The following is a 20,482-nucleotide window of genomic DNA, read 5'->3' as shown; positions in this document are numbered from 1 at the left end:
AGACACAGTCTGCGTCTAAAGTAGATCTTTAAACCTTTAAATCTGTTCCAGTCGTTACATGAAATACAGATGACTTTTAGTGTGTTTGAGCAAGCAAGAGAGAGAAGAGATTTTCTTCATAATAGCCAGAGCTGAGTACTAACTGATTACATGTAATCAGGATTACGTAATCAGATTCCAAAAATGAAACGCAGCCCTGACTAGACCAGTCAATGCACATGTGCAGTATAAGCACGTTATGACTCCGCATGCACATTGGCTGGTCTAGCCTGAAAAATAAGCTTTTTAAATGCTATTTATGCATAAGAAACAACATTCATGGGGCAATTAATTTCAGATTTTTGGAGCTGATGTGACACATGGAATTTAATTGTGAGTTCAGCGAGCAGTTTTTCAGATTTCAGGATTCCTCCATTCATTAAGATAGGTCTTGTACGAGCTGCCCGGAGGCGTTACAAATATGGCCACCGAGTGAAGAGACTTTCCTGGAAAGGGAGTTTGTTTTAAAATGATTTATTTTCATTTTCATTTTTTATGATTTAATTAATTGTCAGCTTTTCATTAAACTCACAACCCCCCTGCAGTTCCTTTACGAACCCTAGTTTGGGAAACCTTGATGCAATATAATGTTTAATGCACTTCATGTTGTAAATTACAATGAATGGAACAAGTTTTCTTACTCTGCATTTTTTTTTTTTTTTTACTTCATTATGGTACAATATAATGCTATTTAAATCAATGTGATAAACTAGTTCAATCAAAAGTAATCTAAAAGTAATCTGATTATATTACCTAAAATGTGTAATGTAACGGATCACGTTACTGACTACAATTTCTGTCATGTAATCTGGAATCAGTAACGGATTACAATTTGCAAGTAATCTTCCCAGCTCTGATAATAATGTTCAATTAGCATTTTATTTTATTTCTGTGTATTTTTAGTAATCATAGATATTCATAATTAAAGTTCTAACACACTTTTAATTATTATTTTTTTAACAATGTGTATTAGGGGAATGCAATTTTTCAAGTAATCTTTGATATTCTTATGTAAAGTGTGGTTCTAGCACACATACATTTTTGAAAAGTTCATTATTGATAGAATCTACAACATAAGAATTTTACATATAACAACTTGCTAGAAGCAACAGTTTAAAGATAAAAAGCCCCTCACAATCAATTTGTTTATTACAAACACACAGCTTTTCACTTTACAGGACATTAATTGATGGACCGGAGTTATGTGAATGACTCATTGATTATTGTGATGTTTTTATTAGCTGTTTGGACTCTCATTCTGACGGTACCCATTCACTGCCAAGGATCCATTGATGAGCAAGTGATGTACTGCTATATTTCTCCAAATCTGTTCCCATGAAGAGACAAAAGTTACATCTTGGATGCAGGTCATCTAAGAGTAAGTGAATTTTCAGCAAATTTTCATTTTTGGGTAAACTATTCCTTTAAAATGTATTGGTATATTTCCTGAGAAAGGAATGGAATTAGGATAGGAGCTCATATAATGATAAATAAAGATTATTTTGTTACTTTGTCTACATGAATACCTTTACATTTTAGATTCTGTCAATATGCCAAAATACATAAACATTATACATATAAACGCTAATTAGATCAGTCTAAATTTTTTATTAGCTGAAAAATATTTTCTACCAACACTATTCAATGCTGAATAATAAAAAAAAAAAAAATATGTATTTAAATGCAGTATTTCTAGCAGCTCTTGTTTGCCAACTTGATGGGGAATTATTTATCAGACTTGTCACAGTGCACTATGAAAGATACATGCAAAGCTGCCTCACCGCAGTTCCATGCATATGATGTCTAAAATTGCTGTCTAAGTAGGAATCTCCCTAGGTTTTGACACAGAGCATATCTGTCTGTTGGTAAATTATCGGACTGAATTAGAGGGTTTAAAAAATGCGTATGAATGTTTGTGTGTTATTGCTTTATAATGCTTTTTGCAATCTACAGTATATACTATAGTGAAGTCCATATAACAGCAGGAGTTTAGTGCTGTGTTTTAACAGACTGATTAAAATGGAAGAGGTCTGTCCTCTCTGCCAGTGCAGTCTCCATCCTTCACTGGACATGCACTATTAAAATGAAAGCATTCACATTTGCCAAAAAAGAAATACGTTCGGTTATGCCCTACCCTTGAGTAAGACCCAGAATTTCCTCAAAGACATCTCAAAGACTGCAGCAGTAACTTTTTGGTGTACAGACCCACATAGACATACACACAAACACATTTGTTTTGTTCAATAACAGTGGTAACTTTCTATTGATTTCTGTTGTTTTTATTATATTTATCTCCCCATAAATTTAATCCCTTACAGAAATTTTTATTTTATTTTATTATTTTAAGGATATTATAGAAATGCTGAGATATTTGAGATTATGATGATGATACAAAGCAAAAACCTGACAAACACGCTCACCTCAGGTTCTCTGGGGTCTCAGTTGAGTATAATCATCTCTGTCAGACTGGACAACCTGGTAACACCATGTTAGTGGTTTTGACAATAAAGAAATGGCTACATGTAACTGTTCACGTCATGGTCATCTCTCAGTCATCTGCGTATCTTTGTCCTTTCCCAGATGTTTTGCTTGTCTTAGTCAACTCGTCTCTGTTCAGCATCACCACTGGATGTCATAGTCATAACTCTGCTGATTAAAATGGCTTTGACTCTGTGCCTAGAAAGAAAATCCTCCACTGCATCAATAAGTGCGCTGGCGGCAGAGCAACACGCAAATAGAGGCGTCACAGGCCATGACTAATTCAAACTTGCTGTGGGTTATAAAACCTTATTATAACACTCATTTGAATTAGGCTGCTGGTGAAGGGATCAGAGCCCCATTCAACCTGTGTGCATACTGCTGCTGCTCAGCCAGCTAAATGTTTCCCCACTGAACTGAGGCACAGAAGGAGAAAAGGAAGAGAGAGGTATTAAAATCAGTATTCACAGCGTGTGTTTTAAAGGGTGTTTTTAGAGCATTCCTGTCCTTTAAAAAGCGGTAAAATGCTGCTGACGCAAGTCAATTTCCCGGTTTTCTGTCTAAGTTGAATGAATTTTGTTTTTATCAGCTCAGACATGAATATGAGGGGAAATGTGATGAATTGAGTGTGAAAAAAGGGAGAGTAATAGAGGTGGGGCATAAAAATAAAGTGAGTAATTTATTTTGTATTCCAGGTAACATTTGAGAGACAGATGTGTGACGGTTTAAGACTGATGATGGCAAGCAGAATTTCTTTTTAATATACATTTTCCTTGATGTATATCTATCTATCTATCTATCTATAAAAACTGATCTATCTATCTATCTATCTATCTATCTATCTATCTATCTATCTATCTATCTATCTATCTATCTATCTATCTATCTATCTATCTGTCCATCTGTCCTTCTATCTATCTGGCTGTCTGTCTGCCTATCCGTCTGTCTATCTATCTATCTATCTATCTATCTATCTATCTATCTATCTATCTATCTATCTATCTATCTATCTGTCTGTCTGTCTGTCTGTCTGTCTGTCTGTCTGTCTGTCTATCTATCTATCTATCTATCTATCTATCTATCTATCTGTCCATCTGTCCTTCTATCTATCTGGCTGTCTGTCTGTCTGCCTATCCGTCTGTCTATCATTCTATCTATCTATCTATCTATCTATCTATCTATCTATCTATCTATCTATCTATCTATCTATCTGTCTGTCTGTCTGTCTGTCTGTCTATCTATCTATCTATCTATCTATCTATCTATCTATCTATCTATCTATCTATCTATCTATCTATCTATCTATCTATCTATCTATCTGTCTGCCTATCTGTCTGTCTGTCATTCTATCTATCTATCTATCTATCTATCTATCTATCTATCTATCTATCTATCTATCTATCTATCTATCTATCTATCTATCTATCTATCTATCTATCTATCTGTCTGTCTGTCTGTCTGTCATTCTATCTATCTATCGTTCTATCGTTGTCTCTTTCTGTTTTGCTTTTCTAGGTAAAAAAAGTGATAATAGTGTATGTTGCATTTTACTTTACAGTAAACATTTAAAATGCAGTTCTGCATCCTGTTTGCTTCCTCAACTGAATTGAAATTTAAAAAGGCATTTTCTATGAAAATTTGGCACCAACCCCTGTTGTAGACACGAATAAAAATAGATTCAAATTGTCTTTCAATACCTTATTTAGAACTGTGAGACTTTTAAGTTGTCTCTAACTGTGTGTTTGTTGCATTTATGTAAGTTCACAATACTGTAATCAGTATTTTATTGTTCTCATATCTGTTACTTTAAGTGGCATGTGTGTTTATGTTTGTGGTACAGAGTGTAAATAAGGACTCTCTCACCCTCCCTCTTTCTCTCTCTCTCTCGCTCTCTCTCACTCTCTCTTTCTCCCTCTGTCTCATCTGTCGCTTTAAGGAAGCATGAGGCAGGTTTAATTTTTTAACGCTCCAGACCACAACAGCAGCCAGCGAGAAAGAGAGAGAGAGAGAACAGAAGGGGGGAGGGAATAGAGGAATGAGAGGGGTGTGTGTGAGGACATGAAGAGAAGGAGGGATTTTGAGTGATCGGAAAAGAAGGAGGGTTCTGAGTGACAGAGAGGGAGGGCAGAAAAAAGGTAAGGGGAGGGTTTACAAAGAGATGGAAAGAGAGAACGAGGGAGTAAAGCAAAGCATGTTGCCAGTGTTGGCTCCGTAACTCACTGTGAGCGGGGACGGGAGGGAGAGCAAAAAAGAGAGACGGAGAGTCACACATTCACACACTCTCTCAATCACTCTCATACACACATATACACACACACACACACACACACATAAACTCTCACATTCTCGCACAGATTCAGAGGTGCCTTGCTGAAGAGACCTTGTTACGCACGCCTGCAGGGGTGAGAATACTTTAAGCAGTGAAAACTGGGCTAAAACTGAAGACAGGAGCGCTGGGACAAACCCGACAGCTCCTGGGGACCTTCTTCAAACGGGACCTTAACAGCATGTGAAGCCGGACAAACAGATATGTGCACCATCCATCCTTAGCATTCCTTCGTTTCATCCCTCCATCCGTGCCTCCCTCCCACCTCTCCTCTCAAATGGTGTGAAGGACACGGAGCTACGAGTTCCTCAGTGCTCTGCCTGGTTGCCTTACGGGAGTCTGGGGGAGGCTTGGTGCTCCCCTCCGCTCTCCTGCGCTCTCACTCGTTCATGAATGTCACCTCTATCTGCGGAAGCCCTTGGAATTTACAAACACTCTCTCGGGAGCTTGGGGAGAGGGAGCAAAGGGGAATGTCAGAAGAGCTGAGAAGGGAGAGAACTTCCGATTCCTTTCATCCTTATCCATCTGATCATCCACAGACATGAATTCCAGGGTTGACGACACCAGTTCTTGACTTTTACTCAGTGTGTCTGTCTTTGTTTTTGGTGTTTTGCAGTCACAGTGTCATGGATGCGATACTTCGGAATCAGGTAATGGAGTTTCTCTAAGATTGTCTCAGGATATTGTTCCTTTTCTCAGTAGGATCTGTATTTTAGTTCGTTTTATGCATCCCTCGATCTTCTCCGTTTTACGAGGATCTCACTGATATGTGGAGTCGTACGGATAAAGCGATTGGACAATTTATGCCTTTTTTCTGAACTCGCAGAATGATTTCTGATCCGGGTGATTTCTGAAGATCAATCCCTCACTAAACCGTGGAAGGGAAGTGAGAGACCAGGGCTTCTGGGAGCTCAGAGCTTCAGGGATAGAGTCGGATAGAGGGTATGGTGGTGCTGTGATGGCTCACTTATCTTCCAAAATTCCAGTACGGCTCCATGGATCATCAGCTGCCACTTTTCCAGTCCGTATGCTGTGCAACGAGACCTGAAATACAGCAAACAATCCCAACAACGACAGCTGTTGTTCATCAGAATCACAACACCAGGAGTTCTGCATTCCAGGGACTATTTTATAGCCAAAGAAACAAATAAAGTTTATTGTGAACTTCACAGCTGTTTTGCCCCACCCCCTTTACCCCTCTAAAACCAAGCCCCTTTTTGTTCCCTACCAAGTTGTGACGCATTCTCCCCTTGGTTATTGTGGGAGACCCCGCTGTTCTCCAAACATCTGCTGTCTCCTGCTCCTGTCCTCCGTGGCCCTGGGTGATCGGACAGGTGGGCGGCCCACTGACGCCCTCTGCGCCCTACGGGTGAGCGGGGCACAGCAAAATGGCTGCCCTCGCCAGCTCGCTGATCCGGCAGCGCAGGGAAGTCAAGGACCCCCAGGCCAACCGACAGATCTCCACCAAACGCAAGCCTTGCCCCAAGAGCAACAAGTCGCTCTGCCAGAAGCAGATCCTCATCCTCATCTCCAAAGTCCGGCTTTGTGGCAGTCGAGGAAGAAAACTAGAAAAAAGACCCGGTGAGTTGCCCAAAACACTCTAAAACCAATCTTCAAACCTTCTGTCTTGCTTCAAATAAGATGAGTTCTGCTGTAATCTAAGTCTGTTGATTTCCTTTGAGTTCAAATAGTGAGGGTGGCATTAGCACGTAGGATTGACATGAACATAAGAAGTAATCTCTTTGAGTTATGACATGTTTTCTGATGAATGATTGCTTTTGAAAGACCTCTGGGATCATGGGAGCTCAAAAATAAGGTTGTTTAGGTGGCATATAAAATATAGTGCCAGTTAAGTGTCATTGTTGACTGTTGACAGAAAATATGGACTGATCAAAACTAAACCGATCTGGGTTCTCGCTGCTGCTGGCATGACATTTAACAAACAAAACAAATCATTTACTCACCTTCATGTCATTTCGAATTCTGTATGGCTTTCTTTCTTCTGTGTAAAACAAAAGAAGGTATTTTGACAATATTCTTCCTTTTTTCATCCATACTGTGAAAGTCAGTGGGGTTCAAATGTTGTATCCCTTTAAGAGTGGACATTTCCACTGTATATCACAGTATGTATGAGTGAATGTGATCCTTGAGACTTTGAAGGTTGTCTATCGTCTAGTCTCTACTGAAGAGTGTGTGTTGATATAGTGAGTTTATGTTGTCTGGGACCCAGAGCTGCATGTCGCTTTGTAATCGTCCTGATCATTTCGCTGCATGTCTCTGTACCGCTTTTGACAACACCTGTTAATTTATGATCACCGATGAACATGATACACACCGCAGTCCTTCTCACGCACATAAAAATGTCACAGTCTCATTTACAATGAGCGGTTCCAGTCTTTCCATCCCTTCTGTCCCCCCACCCACCACTAGAAGCCATGTGTTTGCGAGTGTCTGTGTGTGTGTTTGTGCAGGGGTCATATGTTTACATAATTAACCCCAATGAGACATACCCTGTCTGAATAAATCATTCAATTGAAGAGGCAGGTAACATGTAGGACTTGTGGCTTATAATTTAACATATAATGGGATAGCAAAATCAGACTCATATTAAACTGTTTTTATGTGTCTTAATCTTTCCTGAGGGAAACTTGAGTCAAGTTAGCTTTATGAAAAGCTGCATTTCATATAAATCTCTTTTTATACATAAAACAAAAGCAAAATTCTGCCCCCTACATACTTTTATTAACATTTGGAAATTTTGCACATAAACAGTTTTTGCCCTTGACAGCACGGATGACTGTAGAGTTTGATAAAGTGGACAATTGCTAAATTTATGTTTACATTTTTCATTTATCTGATGCTTTTGACTATCCAAAGCATTTATCTTGATGAGTCACAATATTAAGTATAAGACACATGAGTATGCAATCTAAAGTAGAAGTGAAATCCAGAAAAGAGGAGAAAAGGTGAAGTTTATTTATTTACGATATTAAACATCATTATGATATTTATGATTTTAAATATGAGGTGGGGGGTTGGTTTCAAGTAAACGCACAAAATGCATTATTTGGGTAACACTTTACAATAATTCACTAACAGTTAAATTAAACAGAAAAGCAAGCAGGTGCATGATTTGGCATGGCAGACAATACAAATAATTAATAACCGTTTCCTTACCTAAATCCTGCGTTTGGACCAGGCTCGGTTGCAGAATCACAAAACACATTTGTGGTTCTGAAATTATTATCTTGATCTATATAGTGTAGTAGTTAGCTATCTCTGTGTCGTACGTGGTCGCTTGTCAAGCATGAAAAACAAGTTTTATTTAAATTCTGAATATATTATCGTTTACAGCATGCAAAGAGCGCTCCCTTTAAAATTATTAAAAACTGTCACTCATTCATCACGATTTTACAAAGTTCCGTTTTAACCAATGAATGTGACCACACAATGAAACTTTTTTTTAAAAATGAAGTTACGAGCAAGGTAGAACTCGGCGCTGGACAAAAAGCGGTGAGTGCGTGGATTACAACTTAAACATCTCTGATTGGCCATTGCGTTGTAGAAATCAACAAACAGGTCTGTGATTGGCTACTTTGCTCTCCTCTGTGAAAATGCATTGTAAAATCATTTGACGCTTTCCAAAGCAGAAGATACACTGGATTGTTTGCCAAATCTATTTCGTTATGCTGTTATTACGAAGAAAATAGATCCTAGACCAGGAGTTATGGGCAGTTTTTCCGTCTAAAAGCAATCAGTTAGACTATTTTACACTATGAGTTAGACTATTATACATGCTAAACTAAACGGTCCGGAGGGTGGGGGCACAGGGATGTCTGTGGGGGGGCAAAGCCTGGGTATAGGAAGTGCTTTTGTTTGTGGTTGAATAAATGTGATTTTGCAGCATGTACTTGACTTCGAGACCCCTCTGGCTTTCTGGTTAAAAGATGGGAAGGGATTACCCGGTAAATGGGTAATTTAAAAAAAAGAAACTTTATTTTTTAATGGTAAGTACAATACTTTGCATGGCCTGAAGGAACATTAAATACAGATTTTTAAAATAGAACAGTGAGCTCCCCATGGTGCATTTCAAACAGAGATAATAATGGTCTGAAGAACTGCCTGTGAATATTTGCATTTGTGCTTATGGTGCTTAGAAGTACAGGTGAGACCTGGGTTTTTCTCACTAGGGCTGATTTTGGACCAGATTATGGACTAGACCACTGAGTGCCGTATATAAGTGTTAAGTTTAGATACTTAAGCATGTTGTGGGGAATACTTGGGATATAGTGGGATTTCTATTGTGCTTGTTAAAATCATTACAAAATATGCTGAAAATAAAATAAAATAGCAAAGTACATTTTATAATGGTAATTTTTAATAATATTAATGATAATCCTGATGAAGGGGTTGTTGAGCCTTTCTGATGGGACTTTGGGATAGGGATAGACAAGAAAGGTTGGGAAATGCTGAACTAGATCCAGTCATTCACAAATCCACTCTCCTAAGGGTCCCATCCTTTATAGGGCCCAGCTGTGCACGTGTCACTGGGGTACGATATTTATCGACATGTGTATCCCAAGTAAATCACAGTAATCACCATGGAAACCATAATCCCGTAACGCGGCATCTGCTGCCGCAAAGTGCCTCACGCCAAGCGGTAATTACGTCTATGAAAAATGGTGGCAGTTGGTGGTATTTGGCGCAGTAAAGTTAGAAATGTTTTCTGTCAGTTTGGGGTGTATGTATAGCTTGGGCTGCTGCAGTAAAGCTCACATACTGTGCTTTTGTTATGCTAACGGTGACTGGATGATTTTGCCTGCCTTTTGATGGAGAGGATCAGAGAGAGAGCACTTATATAGTGTTGGCTCCTCAAAAGCACACTTTTGCCTGTCAGCACAAAACTAGAGAGAGAGCTGCTTAGTACGTACTTCATGGAGTGCTGTCTGCTTCTGTGATTCCCTTTCCTTCTCTGATTCTGAATGAGAGTATCTTACACAAACTTCAAATCATCTTACATTTTATTTCTCCTGTCTATTTCCGTCCTATTCTGTCTTATATTTCTCAGGCTACAGTTTCGGGTTGACCGTTAAATAAAGTTTAACTTGATTAAATAATTAGCTGTTGGGGTAAGATGTTGTGGCTTAGAGAAATGATTCTTGTTTTCAATGCAAGGGGTGAAATTGACATTTTTACATGATATCAGAAATTTATATCAGAAAATGTGGCACATTTTGATTTGATTTTTGGTCCTGGGGTGTATAGATATTATACCCTAAACCACATCCTAATCCTAAACATAAGTACATGTTGTTAATTAATATTATTTAGTACTTAAATGTATAATTACACTGTAACAAGGACACCTTAAAATAAAGTGTAATCAAATCTAATACAATATAATACTTAGTAATAATTATATTATAAATAATAGCACTAATATAATAACATAATTAAAGTACTAGTATTTTATATTTCATGGTTAAAAAAAGCATTCTTTTTTTTCTTTTTCTTTTTTCCTATTTTATGTTGCAGCTGAATGCTTTTTTTTTTTTTTCTTCTGTGTAGCTCATTGTGGGATCTGCCACTCTGAATATCTTTTTTAAAATGCCATCAACACTTAGACCTTATCAGTTTGAGTGGCACATTTCAACCTGGATTGTATTGTGATCCAGTCACAAAGTAATGCAGGTTTGCAAAGAGGTTGTAAATTTGGAATGAATGAGGTAAAACCATATTTATTATATTATATTATATTATATTATATTATATTATATTATATTATATTATATTATATTATATTATATTTAATTACAGTATATATCTTTATATGTAATTACATAAAGAGATGCACATCTAGACTCTAAAGTCACATGATGTTGACTGCATGACAGATTAAATCAGCATCAGTGTTCCTGAAGTGTTGTGTCAGGTGAGATTAACAGACATTAATTACCACCGATCACCAATCACAAAAGCCCACTCAGCATTTAACAAGGTCATCTGCATCCCCCCAGCACAACGCTGCACCAAAACACACACACACACACACATAGCCTGAGCCATGAGTTCATTTGTCACTTTTAAATAGTGAATGGGATTTTAATCAGGAAACTTGAAGCAAACTGTAATGATGCAAAATGTCCTAATCAGAGACTGAACACACACACACACATACATTCTTCACCCATAGGACAGGCTAAACATGATGTCTGTGCAAAGGTTATCCTTTCAGCTCAAGAATGTGTGTGTGTGTGTGTGTGTGTGTGTGTGTGTTAGGTGACAGGAGGACAACTAGCAATTGATAACGGATATTTGTATGCGTTGCGGTGTTTGCAGATCGTTGGAGCACTTCATTGTTACTGGGTGATTCATTCGTCCGCACAGTCTGCCTCTTATTAACACCCTCTGATTCATCAATAACACTCTCCTGTCCTGCTCTCCTCTTTTCATTCATCTCTTTTCCAACACTCTCCATTACAATTCCTAATCTCACCCAGAACCGTTGCCACACTCTCCCTCTGTCTCATTATCTTAGAGCCTAGCATCTCTTCTTATTTTGTGAGCCTGTCCTCTTGTTCATGCTCTCCTGTGTTTTCTCTCTCTGCTTTCTTTCTTTAAGTCTAAAGTTGTAATGATGTCGGCTGGGTAGGGCCGTTTGTCTCGTGTTGACAGTGGCATGGACAGTCATTGTGAGTGTATAATGGGGAAGTTGCCTGCACTGTTTCTGGGCTATTGTCCTGCTGTTATGGGGCAACTGTAGACTACTGCCTTCAAGCTCATTAAACTGCGTTTGTATGAGGATATAATTCTTTCTCCTCGGCTGTTAGTAGCCCAGGTGACAACATGTATTCACCTTCTGTCTTCCTCGTTTCTGTACTTAATTGTGTGCTCGCAGATTAACAGCTTTACTTTAATGAATTGTTTTGTTTAACTGTGTTTGGCTAAAGAAGCACTTAAGGCCTGTTTACACCAAGAACTGTAGGACAACTATAACGGTAACAATATTAACATCCACACAATGCAGTACAACAATGTTCTGTTTAAGTGTGTGCTGCAGTTTTTCGTTTGTAGCTTTAAATGCTATTGTTTTTATCATTTATCAGCTCTGAAATTGATTCCAATGATATCGTTCCTCTGTGCCAATACTACTACTACTACTACTAATAATAATAATAAAATTTGGGGGTTGGCAGGGGGGGTCTCCTCATCCACCACCAGTGTGCAGCATCCACCTGGAGAGGAGACAGAGTGATGAAGCCAGTCAGCAGATATGGGGATTGTTAGGAGGCCATGATGGTCAGAGGCCAATGGGCGAATTTGGCCAGGATGCTGAGGTCACACCTCTACTCTTTTCGAAATACATTTTTAATGACCACAGAAAGTCAAGACCTCGGTTTAACGTCTCATCCGAAGGACAGAATTGTCATATTGTCATAGTTGTAAAGTGGACTGATCTTCATCGTTAATATTATAGTTATCATCCTAAGTGTGAACGGGCCTTTGGTCGTCATATTTTTACCTGATTTATATGAATAATACAGTGACTTCTGTGATTTTACAGAGTGTCACAAATCTAAAATCTCCCATGAGGTATGTGATAGAAGAATGTTAGATGACAGTACTTCGTAAAAGGACTCGTAATATGCCATAATGTATAGCCTATAGTGTAAGTTTATGGGATTTGGTGGTGTTTTATTGAATAGTGCTGTTAAATCTGTTATTGGAGCATGTATAAATGTTAATGCTGGCCTGAAACTCTACAGTATCCATCATAAGCTCTGCTGTTTGATAGATAGTGTTTCCTTCTCCTCTTTATTTCTTTCTGTCACTGTTTTCTCCATCCCAGGATAGTGGTAGGTCACTGCCTCGCGCTTTGTTTTATATTGATTGAGTGCTAGATGTTTTTTATCAGGCACATGTAAATTATACTGGGGAATCAGAGTCTGGGTGACCTCCTGTCTTTCAAGAGCTTCTCATAAAAATGTGTGTGTTGTAGTTGTTTAAATGGGTGTTGTGGTTATTTGTTGTTGGAAATTTAGTTTACTACAAATCAAATTAGGTCACAAGAAAGAGCATCTGAAATGTAAATTTGAAAGAAGTTAAATCTGTAGGCTGGTGTGCTTATTTGACATTTATCCATTGTATCCATAAGTTTCTGTCTATAAAAATGTCATTTTCTTATTTGGCAATTATGGTTTTAAAAGGATAGTCCACCCAAAAATGATTCAAACAAATTATGTCATCATTTGCTCACCTTGTGTTGTTCCTTGTATTTTGAAAAATGTTTAAACTGTTTAACTTGTACAATGAGTGTCAACGAGGTACAAAAATCATTGCACTCCACTCATTTACTTTCATTATGTATAGAACAAAGAGAGAGATAGTTCTCATTATATCTTATAGTATTTCATGTTCTGCAGAAGAAAGAAAGTCATAAAGGTTTGGAACTAAATGAGAGTAAATGAAATATTTTTTTGCATTTTGGATGAAATATCCAAGAAATATTTTTGGACATAGATTAGCTAGCTAGACACTTACAAACTGGTCAACGACAGCAACCAAGAGCCTCATCAATTAAAAAGTGACAAATGCTGGAAATATTACAATGTGCAACCACTAAAGTCAGCATAGCAGCTCTGCACCATATGGTGAGTATAATTTATTTTGACTGTATATCACAATTTTTTTGTGAAATAGAGAATTGGAAATATAGGGATGTCAGTATGGCAGGTCAACCAAAATATTTTAGATCAGTTATTAAAGGCAATTTTCTTTTTGAGACAATTATTGATAGGACAGTTCACTTTTGAACACAAATATCACCGCCAATTATATTAGCAGATTTAATTGATGAATTTATGTTTTTGTAAATTTATGCTTGACAGCCAATGCACCTGGTGATGTAGTTGTTTGTCAGTTAATCTAGAATTCAATTCCAAAATGTGGTGAGTTTACCATTTACCAGTTGCAGGTTGATAGCATAATATACTACAAAACTCATGAATACCATTCTGATGCAAATGTTTCTATTTTCCAAGTAAGGGAGGGCCAAGATTATGGTGGTTCTTATAGCTGTTATGAGAGTGGGTTGAATGTATGCCTTGAGATCTCTGGCTGGGTAAAAGCATTATTGTGCTGGCGATAACCACATAATCTATGCAGCCAATGAGAGATGTGTATTCCTGTAGCTCTGAGACAGCCTCTCATGTACCACAAGCTTGATATATTCCTGTGGGTACAATCGAAACAGTCTTTTAAAACTGAAATAGCCCCTCTGGCTGAATTATGTTGGCATTTGTATACATTTTTTATGTTTTTAGAAGCAGTAGATATGCAGAGATTAACAACAAAGAAGAGTGATCTGAATGGCTGAGGTGGGAGCATGAAAGGGTTTTGTATGTGGCCCGGATGTGGTTGTAAACATGATCCAATGTTCTGTCCTTTGTCACTGGGACAGAGACATGCTGATAGAATACTGCTGTTGTTACGTGTGTTTTATTTGGATCGGTTCTTCCACTCTTAATGTGACCTCGACGCTTTCCTGCCAAACTCGCAGAGGGACCTTAGCAAAGGTCATACTCGCAAACAGAAATACACTGAGAGCTTCTTCTTTTTTTGGTAGTGTAACCCAACACAAGATGACCAACTTAACAAGAGAAGAGGCATCAACAATTTAAATGCATTGAGAGCATCTTCCTTTTAAGGTGAGGTGTAACCTTAGCCCAACATAAGAGGAAACAGAAGCACAGAACAATTTAAAGCACACAACACAAGGCTCAAAGCTTTGAAAACTGTGTTGTGTATATAAAGTAGAATTAAATGTTTTTGCACCATTGAAATCTGAATGAAATTCGAATTAAATTCAGAACTGAATTTTAATTAAGGTTCCTTATGAAGCCTAACAGTCATGTTCATTTTATTCTAATTCTACTAAAAGTTCCTTGTACTTAATAGAGAAAAGTGACCTCAATAACTGATTATATTAAGAATAACTCAAACTTAATGAGTTACAGCAGATTCCATTTTCCCAGCATGCTTTGCTTCGGTCTGTTAAAGGAGAGTGAAATGTTGAAATTAAATGTTATTTTGTGTGTTTTTGCATAAGATTAATACAAGGGGAGATCTGTTAGTGTTTAATGATCTGTTATATTGGGATTTCAAAGGGTTTGTTTTTTTGGGTTACCATTAAGGTGAAGAGTAGAGCCTGTGGTTAGGTCAAGGATAGGCCACAGAACATTAGGCTATATGATGCTTTATTTAAAAAACAATGACTGTGCACATTATAGCACAATGATAATCAGCTGCGTTAATTGTGTTAATACATGCATGTGTGCTTGCTATTGCTGGCTACTGACAATTAATTGCTAGAGATTTGAATTAAAGTTTTTTAATGGTTTAGTAACACTTTAGTATAGGGACCAATTCTCACTATTAACTAGCTGCTTAATAGCACGCATATTATTAAAGGTTTAGTTCACCCAAAATGAAAAATTGACGTGAAATAAAGTGCGCGCATCCGTAATAAAACATGCCTCACACGGCTCCAGGGGGGGTGAATAAAGGCCTCCTGTAGCGAATCTATGCATTTTTATAAGAAAAATATTTATATTTCAAACGTAATAAACAGTTTTTTTTCTCACTTCCGCTGACTGTCGTACGCGGAAGACGTTCCGGCGGATGACGTAGGACGTCGCCATTGCGTGATTAGTGACGAACGCGGAGAGAGAACAATGTCAGAGGATTTCGATATAAGCCAAGAGAAGACTGGTTTTCCTTTGCTAAAGTAAGGAAACTTTTCTTCCTTTGCTCCTGTAAACAAACTCGCGAGACTAGCATATCTCAGAGGCGCGCGCGAGATGCATACGTCCTACGTCATCCTCCGGAACAGCTTGCACGTATGACAGTCAGCAGAAGTGAGAAAAAAAGTGATTATTACGTTTGAAATATGGATATTTTTCTTACATGGATTCGCTACAGGAGGCCTTTATTCACCCCCTGGAGCCGTGTGAGGCACGTTTTATTACGGATGCGCATACTTTATTTCAAGTCTTCTGGACTGTTGACAAAAAGCACCCGCTTACCCCCATTGTAAGGCTTGGAGAGGCCAGGACAATTTTTAATATAACTCAGATTGGATTCGTCTGAAAGAAGAAAGTCATATACCCCTAGGATGCCTCGAGGGTGAGTACATCACAGGCTAATTTTCATTTTTGGAGAACTAACCCTTTAACTTATTGGCTGTTTATTAGTACTTCTAAAGCACATATTCTGTTTATTGAGGCAAAAGTCATGGTTAACGGTTTGTTAATAGCAAGAATTGGACCTTAAAATAAAGTGTGTTAAAATAAACCAACCAATGGTTGTTTGCAATTTATTTAAGTCTCAGCTACACAAATTATTTGACTGGATTTATAGTTTAATTTAATATTAAGAAAAATTATCTTTTGGTGGGCTAAAATGGAATAAGTTCACGTACAGTAAATATTAGTTTTTAAACTTAAATGGTTTAAGCCAGGCAATCAGTTTCCTCAAATGGTTTGAGTTACCTTAACTTGTTGGATTTTACAATATAGCAAACAGGATGCAACACTCTTAAATTCAAGCTTGAATTTAAGGAAGTAGAATGAAAATTCTAAATGGGTTTTCAGGCAAACTTGTTTTGATAAAGCCTTCAGAAGGATGGATAAATACATTTGAAATGCCACATAAATTCATTTTAGTTTATATATTTCCTCATATTTAAATATATGAGGAAATATATGTGAATATATCTTTTTGTGGATCGCAGTAAATTCCTCTTTTTAATTTTCCGATTGAATATACACACATACTAAGGTATGTAAACTATGCCACACCTGCCGTCAGTGGCACTGTGTACATGCTTATGTTTATCTACTGTTATTCCCCTGAAGTCTCACTAAGCAACTATAAATTTCCTTCGCTGATGGCTTTCAGCTGGCATTTTAGTTTAGTAAGTGTTGGGTAACCGCAGTGTTTTTTGGTTGAGAGTAGTGTGTAATTGCCAAATTCGAATTTCTACCTTACATAGAAAATTCTGTCATCATAGATGCTCCTAATGTCTCTCAAAAACCATGTGATTTCTTCCGCTGAACAGAAAGGGGTTATTGAGAAAATGTCAAAGTGAATGCTAAATGAAATCTGTACAGTATATCTAGACTAACACTTCATCACACATAATAAAAAGTAGTCTCTTGTAGTTGGTTGTTGTATTGACTGGCACCTATGAGCCCTCATTCCCCTTTAATACACACACAGACTCACTTGATGCATTTAGAGCACGGTGTCCTAAAACAGAAATGTCATTGTGTTCCAGAGAGGTGTTAGGTTGTTTGGATTTGAGTCTCAGGTTAAACCCCTCTGTGGATCAAATATACAAGCGTATACAGAAAAACACGCACAAGTGCATACAAACACTCGCAGCACCTCATACAAGGAAACTGTCGTACATTTCCTAGAAGTTCACACCTGCTGGGGCGATTAATCCCAGCGTCTCTTGTGTGTGTCTGAGCGTTTATGTGCATGTGTGTGTTTACCTCTGCACGTATCTCAAGTTTACAAGGCAGGTTTGATAACAGGTGTGTTAGAGAGGGGGAAAGAATTCTCTTGTTCTTATGTAACACACATACACTGCTTTTAACACACTCATAGCTAGCATATGTGTGTATGAATCAGTCGCTCAACAGTCCGTGAATTTGCCAAGGTCTTCACTCTTCACTGTGACCCCAGTGTACTCTTATGTCTGTCAGATCAAAAATAAATAAGCAGACCACCATAACGTTGGCTTTCTATTATCCTTTATGGTGCGTTAAGGTCTGGGTGTAGTTCTTTTTCTGCGTTCCGCTCCATCTTGTGCACAACTCATCTGGTTGTATGAGGACTCTATTGATGAGCGGGAGTGTGGACCATCGCAGAATGCAGATGGCCGAAGTTGACACTTAATATTTAGTTATACAATCTTTTTGATAGCACCGACTCTATTGAAATGTTTGTTGTTGTAGTAAGTGTTGGTCACAATCTTTGTTTTTCTTTGTGCACAAAAAAAATATTCTTGTAGCTTCATGAAATTAGGTGTGAACCACGGATATCACATGCAGTATTTAACAATGTCCTTACTACCTTTCTGAGTCTTGAACGTGGTAGTTGCGTTGCTGTCTATGCAGGGTCAGAAACCTCTCAGGTTTCATCAAAAATATCTTAATTTGTGTTCCGAAGATGAACGAAGGTTTTACAGGTTTGGAACGACATGAGGGTGAGTAATTAATGACAGAATTTTCATTTTTGGGAGAACTATCCCTTCAACATCAGCTGGTATTATTTAAATGTCTATTCAAGTAGTTCTTCATATGATTTAGCTGTTGTGTAATGGGATGCATTAGTGTTTTTTAATTTTGAATTATTAACTCTGCCCTTGCTAATAGTTTGTCCTAAACAATATATAAAACCTCTAACTATAAAATAAATGAGATGTGAAAGAAAGGAGAAAAGAGTATTATGACTGTACTCTATTTGAGTGCTGTCTGTCGTTAAAACATGTTCTGTTGAGAGTGTTTATATTTTTAGAGTATACTGGAGTTACAGAGACCCTAAGAGGAAAGCATGGGATTATCTGTACATCAGTATGGTAGTTATGCCCGCTGTGTGGACTGACTCAGACACGTGTGTGCTTGAGCATGCATGTGTGTGTCTCATGGGTGATGTATGTGCGTGCAAAGCAATGAGTACAGTTGCATGTAGATGCTGGTTGTTGTGTGTACAGTATGTTTGTTGTTTGCATGGATGCATTCTGTGGAGTCTAAAAGTATAAGACAACAAATTTAAATTATACAGAACTCTTTTTTCTTTATGGTGATATAAAATGAATAAGAAATATATATAAAACCCCTACTAGCTCTCACACACAAACAGGTTCCCTTCATGCACATAAAACTGTCACAGTTGAACATATTTACTGTATACTGACAGATTGCCTATGGGGTTTCCATTCTTTCTGCAGGAAAACATTTATCGATATCTATCCTGAAAAAATAAGGGATGAGTGGGGAATGGCAAAAATATGAACTGCCCATCCATGCACAGAAAGAAATAAAGATGTGTGTATTGATCGCAAGGAAATGAGCAGCTCTTGGCATAACTGTAGATAGTGTGCGGTAAACGGCTTTTAGATTTTATGGATACAGACTGATATATTACATATGAAGACAAGTGACAGTGAGATTTTACTGAGATTACAAATTGCTAAAAACTGAAATTGATATTTGTTGAGGACTTAAATTTGAGACTTATTTATTTATTTATTTAATGGTTTCATTTTGTAAGTTTGTCAAGTGGGTTAAATGGGCCATTTTGCTGTTGTTCCTTTATGATTTTTATGTATGTAATTTATGAAATGATAAACAATGTTGTCATGTCTAGTATCCAGTTGTCACTATTTCTCAGTAACAGCTTCGTTGCAGAGCCTGCATTACATTGTGGCGGGATCACAAAGGAATCTGTGCTGAAATGTGCCATGGAGTCTTTTAAGGTTGGCCTGAGGTGATCAGGGATCGTTAAAAATGAGCATCCCCACTTCCAGAAGCAGCACATTATTTGGAAGCAATCTACAAAGTTTAATTACAAAACTGCAAATAAGTTTCCAGTTTAAAATCACAGTGTCTTTACATAGCGTAATACATCAGACTCAATTATTTAAAAAGATTTTTCATGATATGTTCCTTTTAATGATATTTGACCGAGCACATGCACACATGTGATAAGTGAGCACAGTTTAGCCTTAGAGGCAGGGTAGATGTAGTTCCAGTTCATTATGGCTAGTCTTAATTAATTCAGGAGTTCCAAATGATGTCTGAAAATTCAATTCAGGGTTGATCTAAACATTAGTTTACCCTTTGGGTAAATCTATAGAAGGCAAAGGGTCGACAAGTACATGTTTCTGTCCCTAATAGAGGGGCTCGAGCATGAGCTCCCCCTGGACACTATGTAGAGAAATGGTAGAGTTGAAGAAGGAGGGTGTTCTGGAAGGTAAAGGTGACCTTAACGGTAAAGGTAAAACATATAAATGTTTATATGCATTTAGATTGTACATTCTTCATATTTTTATTGTTTAGGTGTTGATATTCAAAATTCTTAACCAACCTAAACTTTTGAACTGTGTATATGTAGTTTAATTATAATTAACTTAAAGCAGTAAAGTAAATCGTTTTATGTGTGTGCGTAATAAATAGAGCTAAAATAGAGTTTGTAGATATTTTGATTCAAGTCGACAGACATTACCTCTCCAGAGATAGACGGATAAAGAGTGAGAAGAGTATGTAGTCAGTTCTTGGCAAGATGGTTGAGAGAGCGCAATGGATGCAAGTTTGTATGTTTATAAGAAAGAGAGAGTAGTGTCTATGTGTTTATAAAAGGCTGCATTAATGGCTATTTTCTCTTCAAACCCTCTCTTGAATAATTCATCCTCATTTTGATTCACATTCTGCCAAAAGTTAACATGGTCATTAACGTTTTGTGATTCAGCTTATCCTCTGTCCCTGCCTGTATTATTCCCATCAATTCATCTCAATGTCTCGAGGTGTTAGCTAGCAGATTGCAGCTGCATTAACTTGAATCTCTCTCTCT

At 37.6% G+C, this 20,482-nt stretch overlaps 1 protein-coding gene across 3 annotated transcripts in view; it reads left to right on the top strand.

Moving 5' to 3' along the window:
* Nucleotides 1-1,291: 1,291 nt before the first annotated feature.
* fgf11a (fibroblast growth factor 11a) overlaps nucleotides 1,292-20,482 on the top strand; it is a 72,445-nt gene continuing 53,254 nt past the window's right edge. Inside the window, exons 1-2 of one of the 3 annotated variants that reach the window (XM_058781427.1) lie at nucleotides 4,285-5,493; nucleotides 5,670-6,424. In XM_058781427.1, coding sequence (XP_058637410.1) covers nucleotides 6,232-6,424 — 193 coding nt within the window. In that variant the 5' untranslated portion in view covers nucleotides 4,285-5,493; nucleotides 5,670-6,231. Of the gene's footprint in view, nucleotides 1,418-4,284; nucleotides 6,425-20,482 lie in introns of those variants that run through there. The other 2 variants (XM_058781428.1, XR_009271968.1) reach the window with 2 other exon arrangements.

The sequence above is a fragment of the Onychostoma macrolepis genome, chromosome 07 (genome assembly GCF_012432095.1).
Source record: "Onychostoma macrolepis isolate SWU-2019 chromosome 07, ASM1243209v1, whole genome shotgun sequence".
Classification (NCBI taxonomy): domain Eukaryota; kingdom Metazoa; phylum Chordata; class Actinopteri; order Cypriniformes; family Cyprinidae; genus Onychostoma; species Onychostoma macrolepis.
This window is presented reverse-complemented; position numbering and strand designations above follow the sequence as displayed.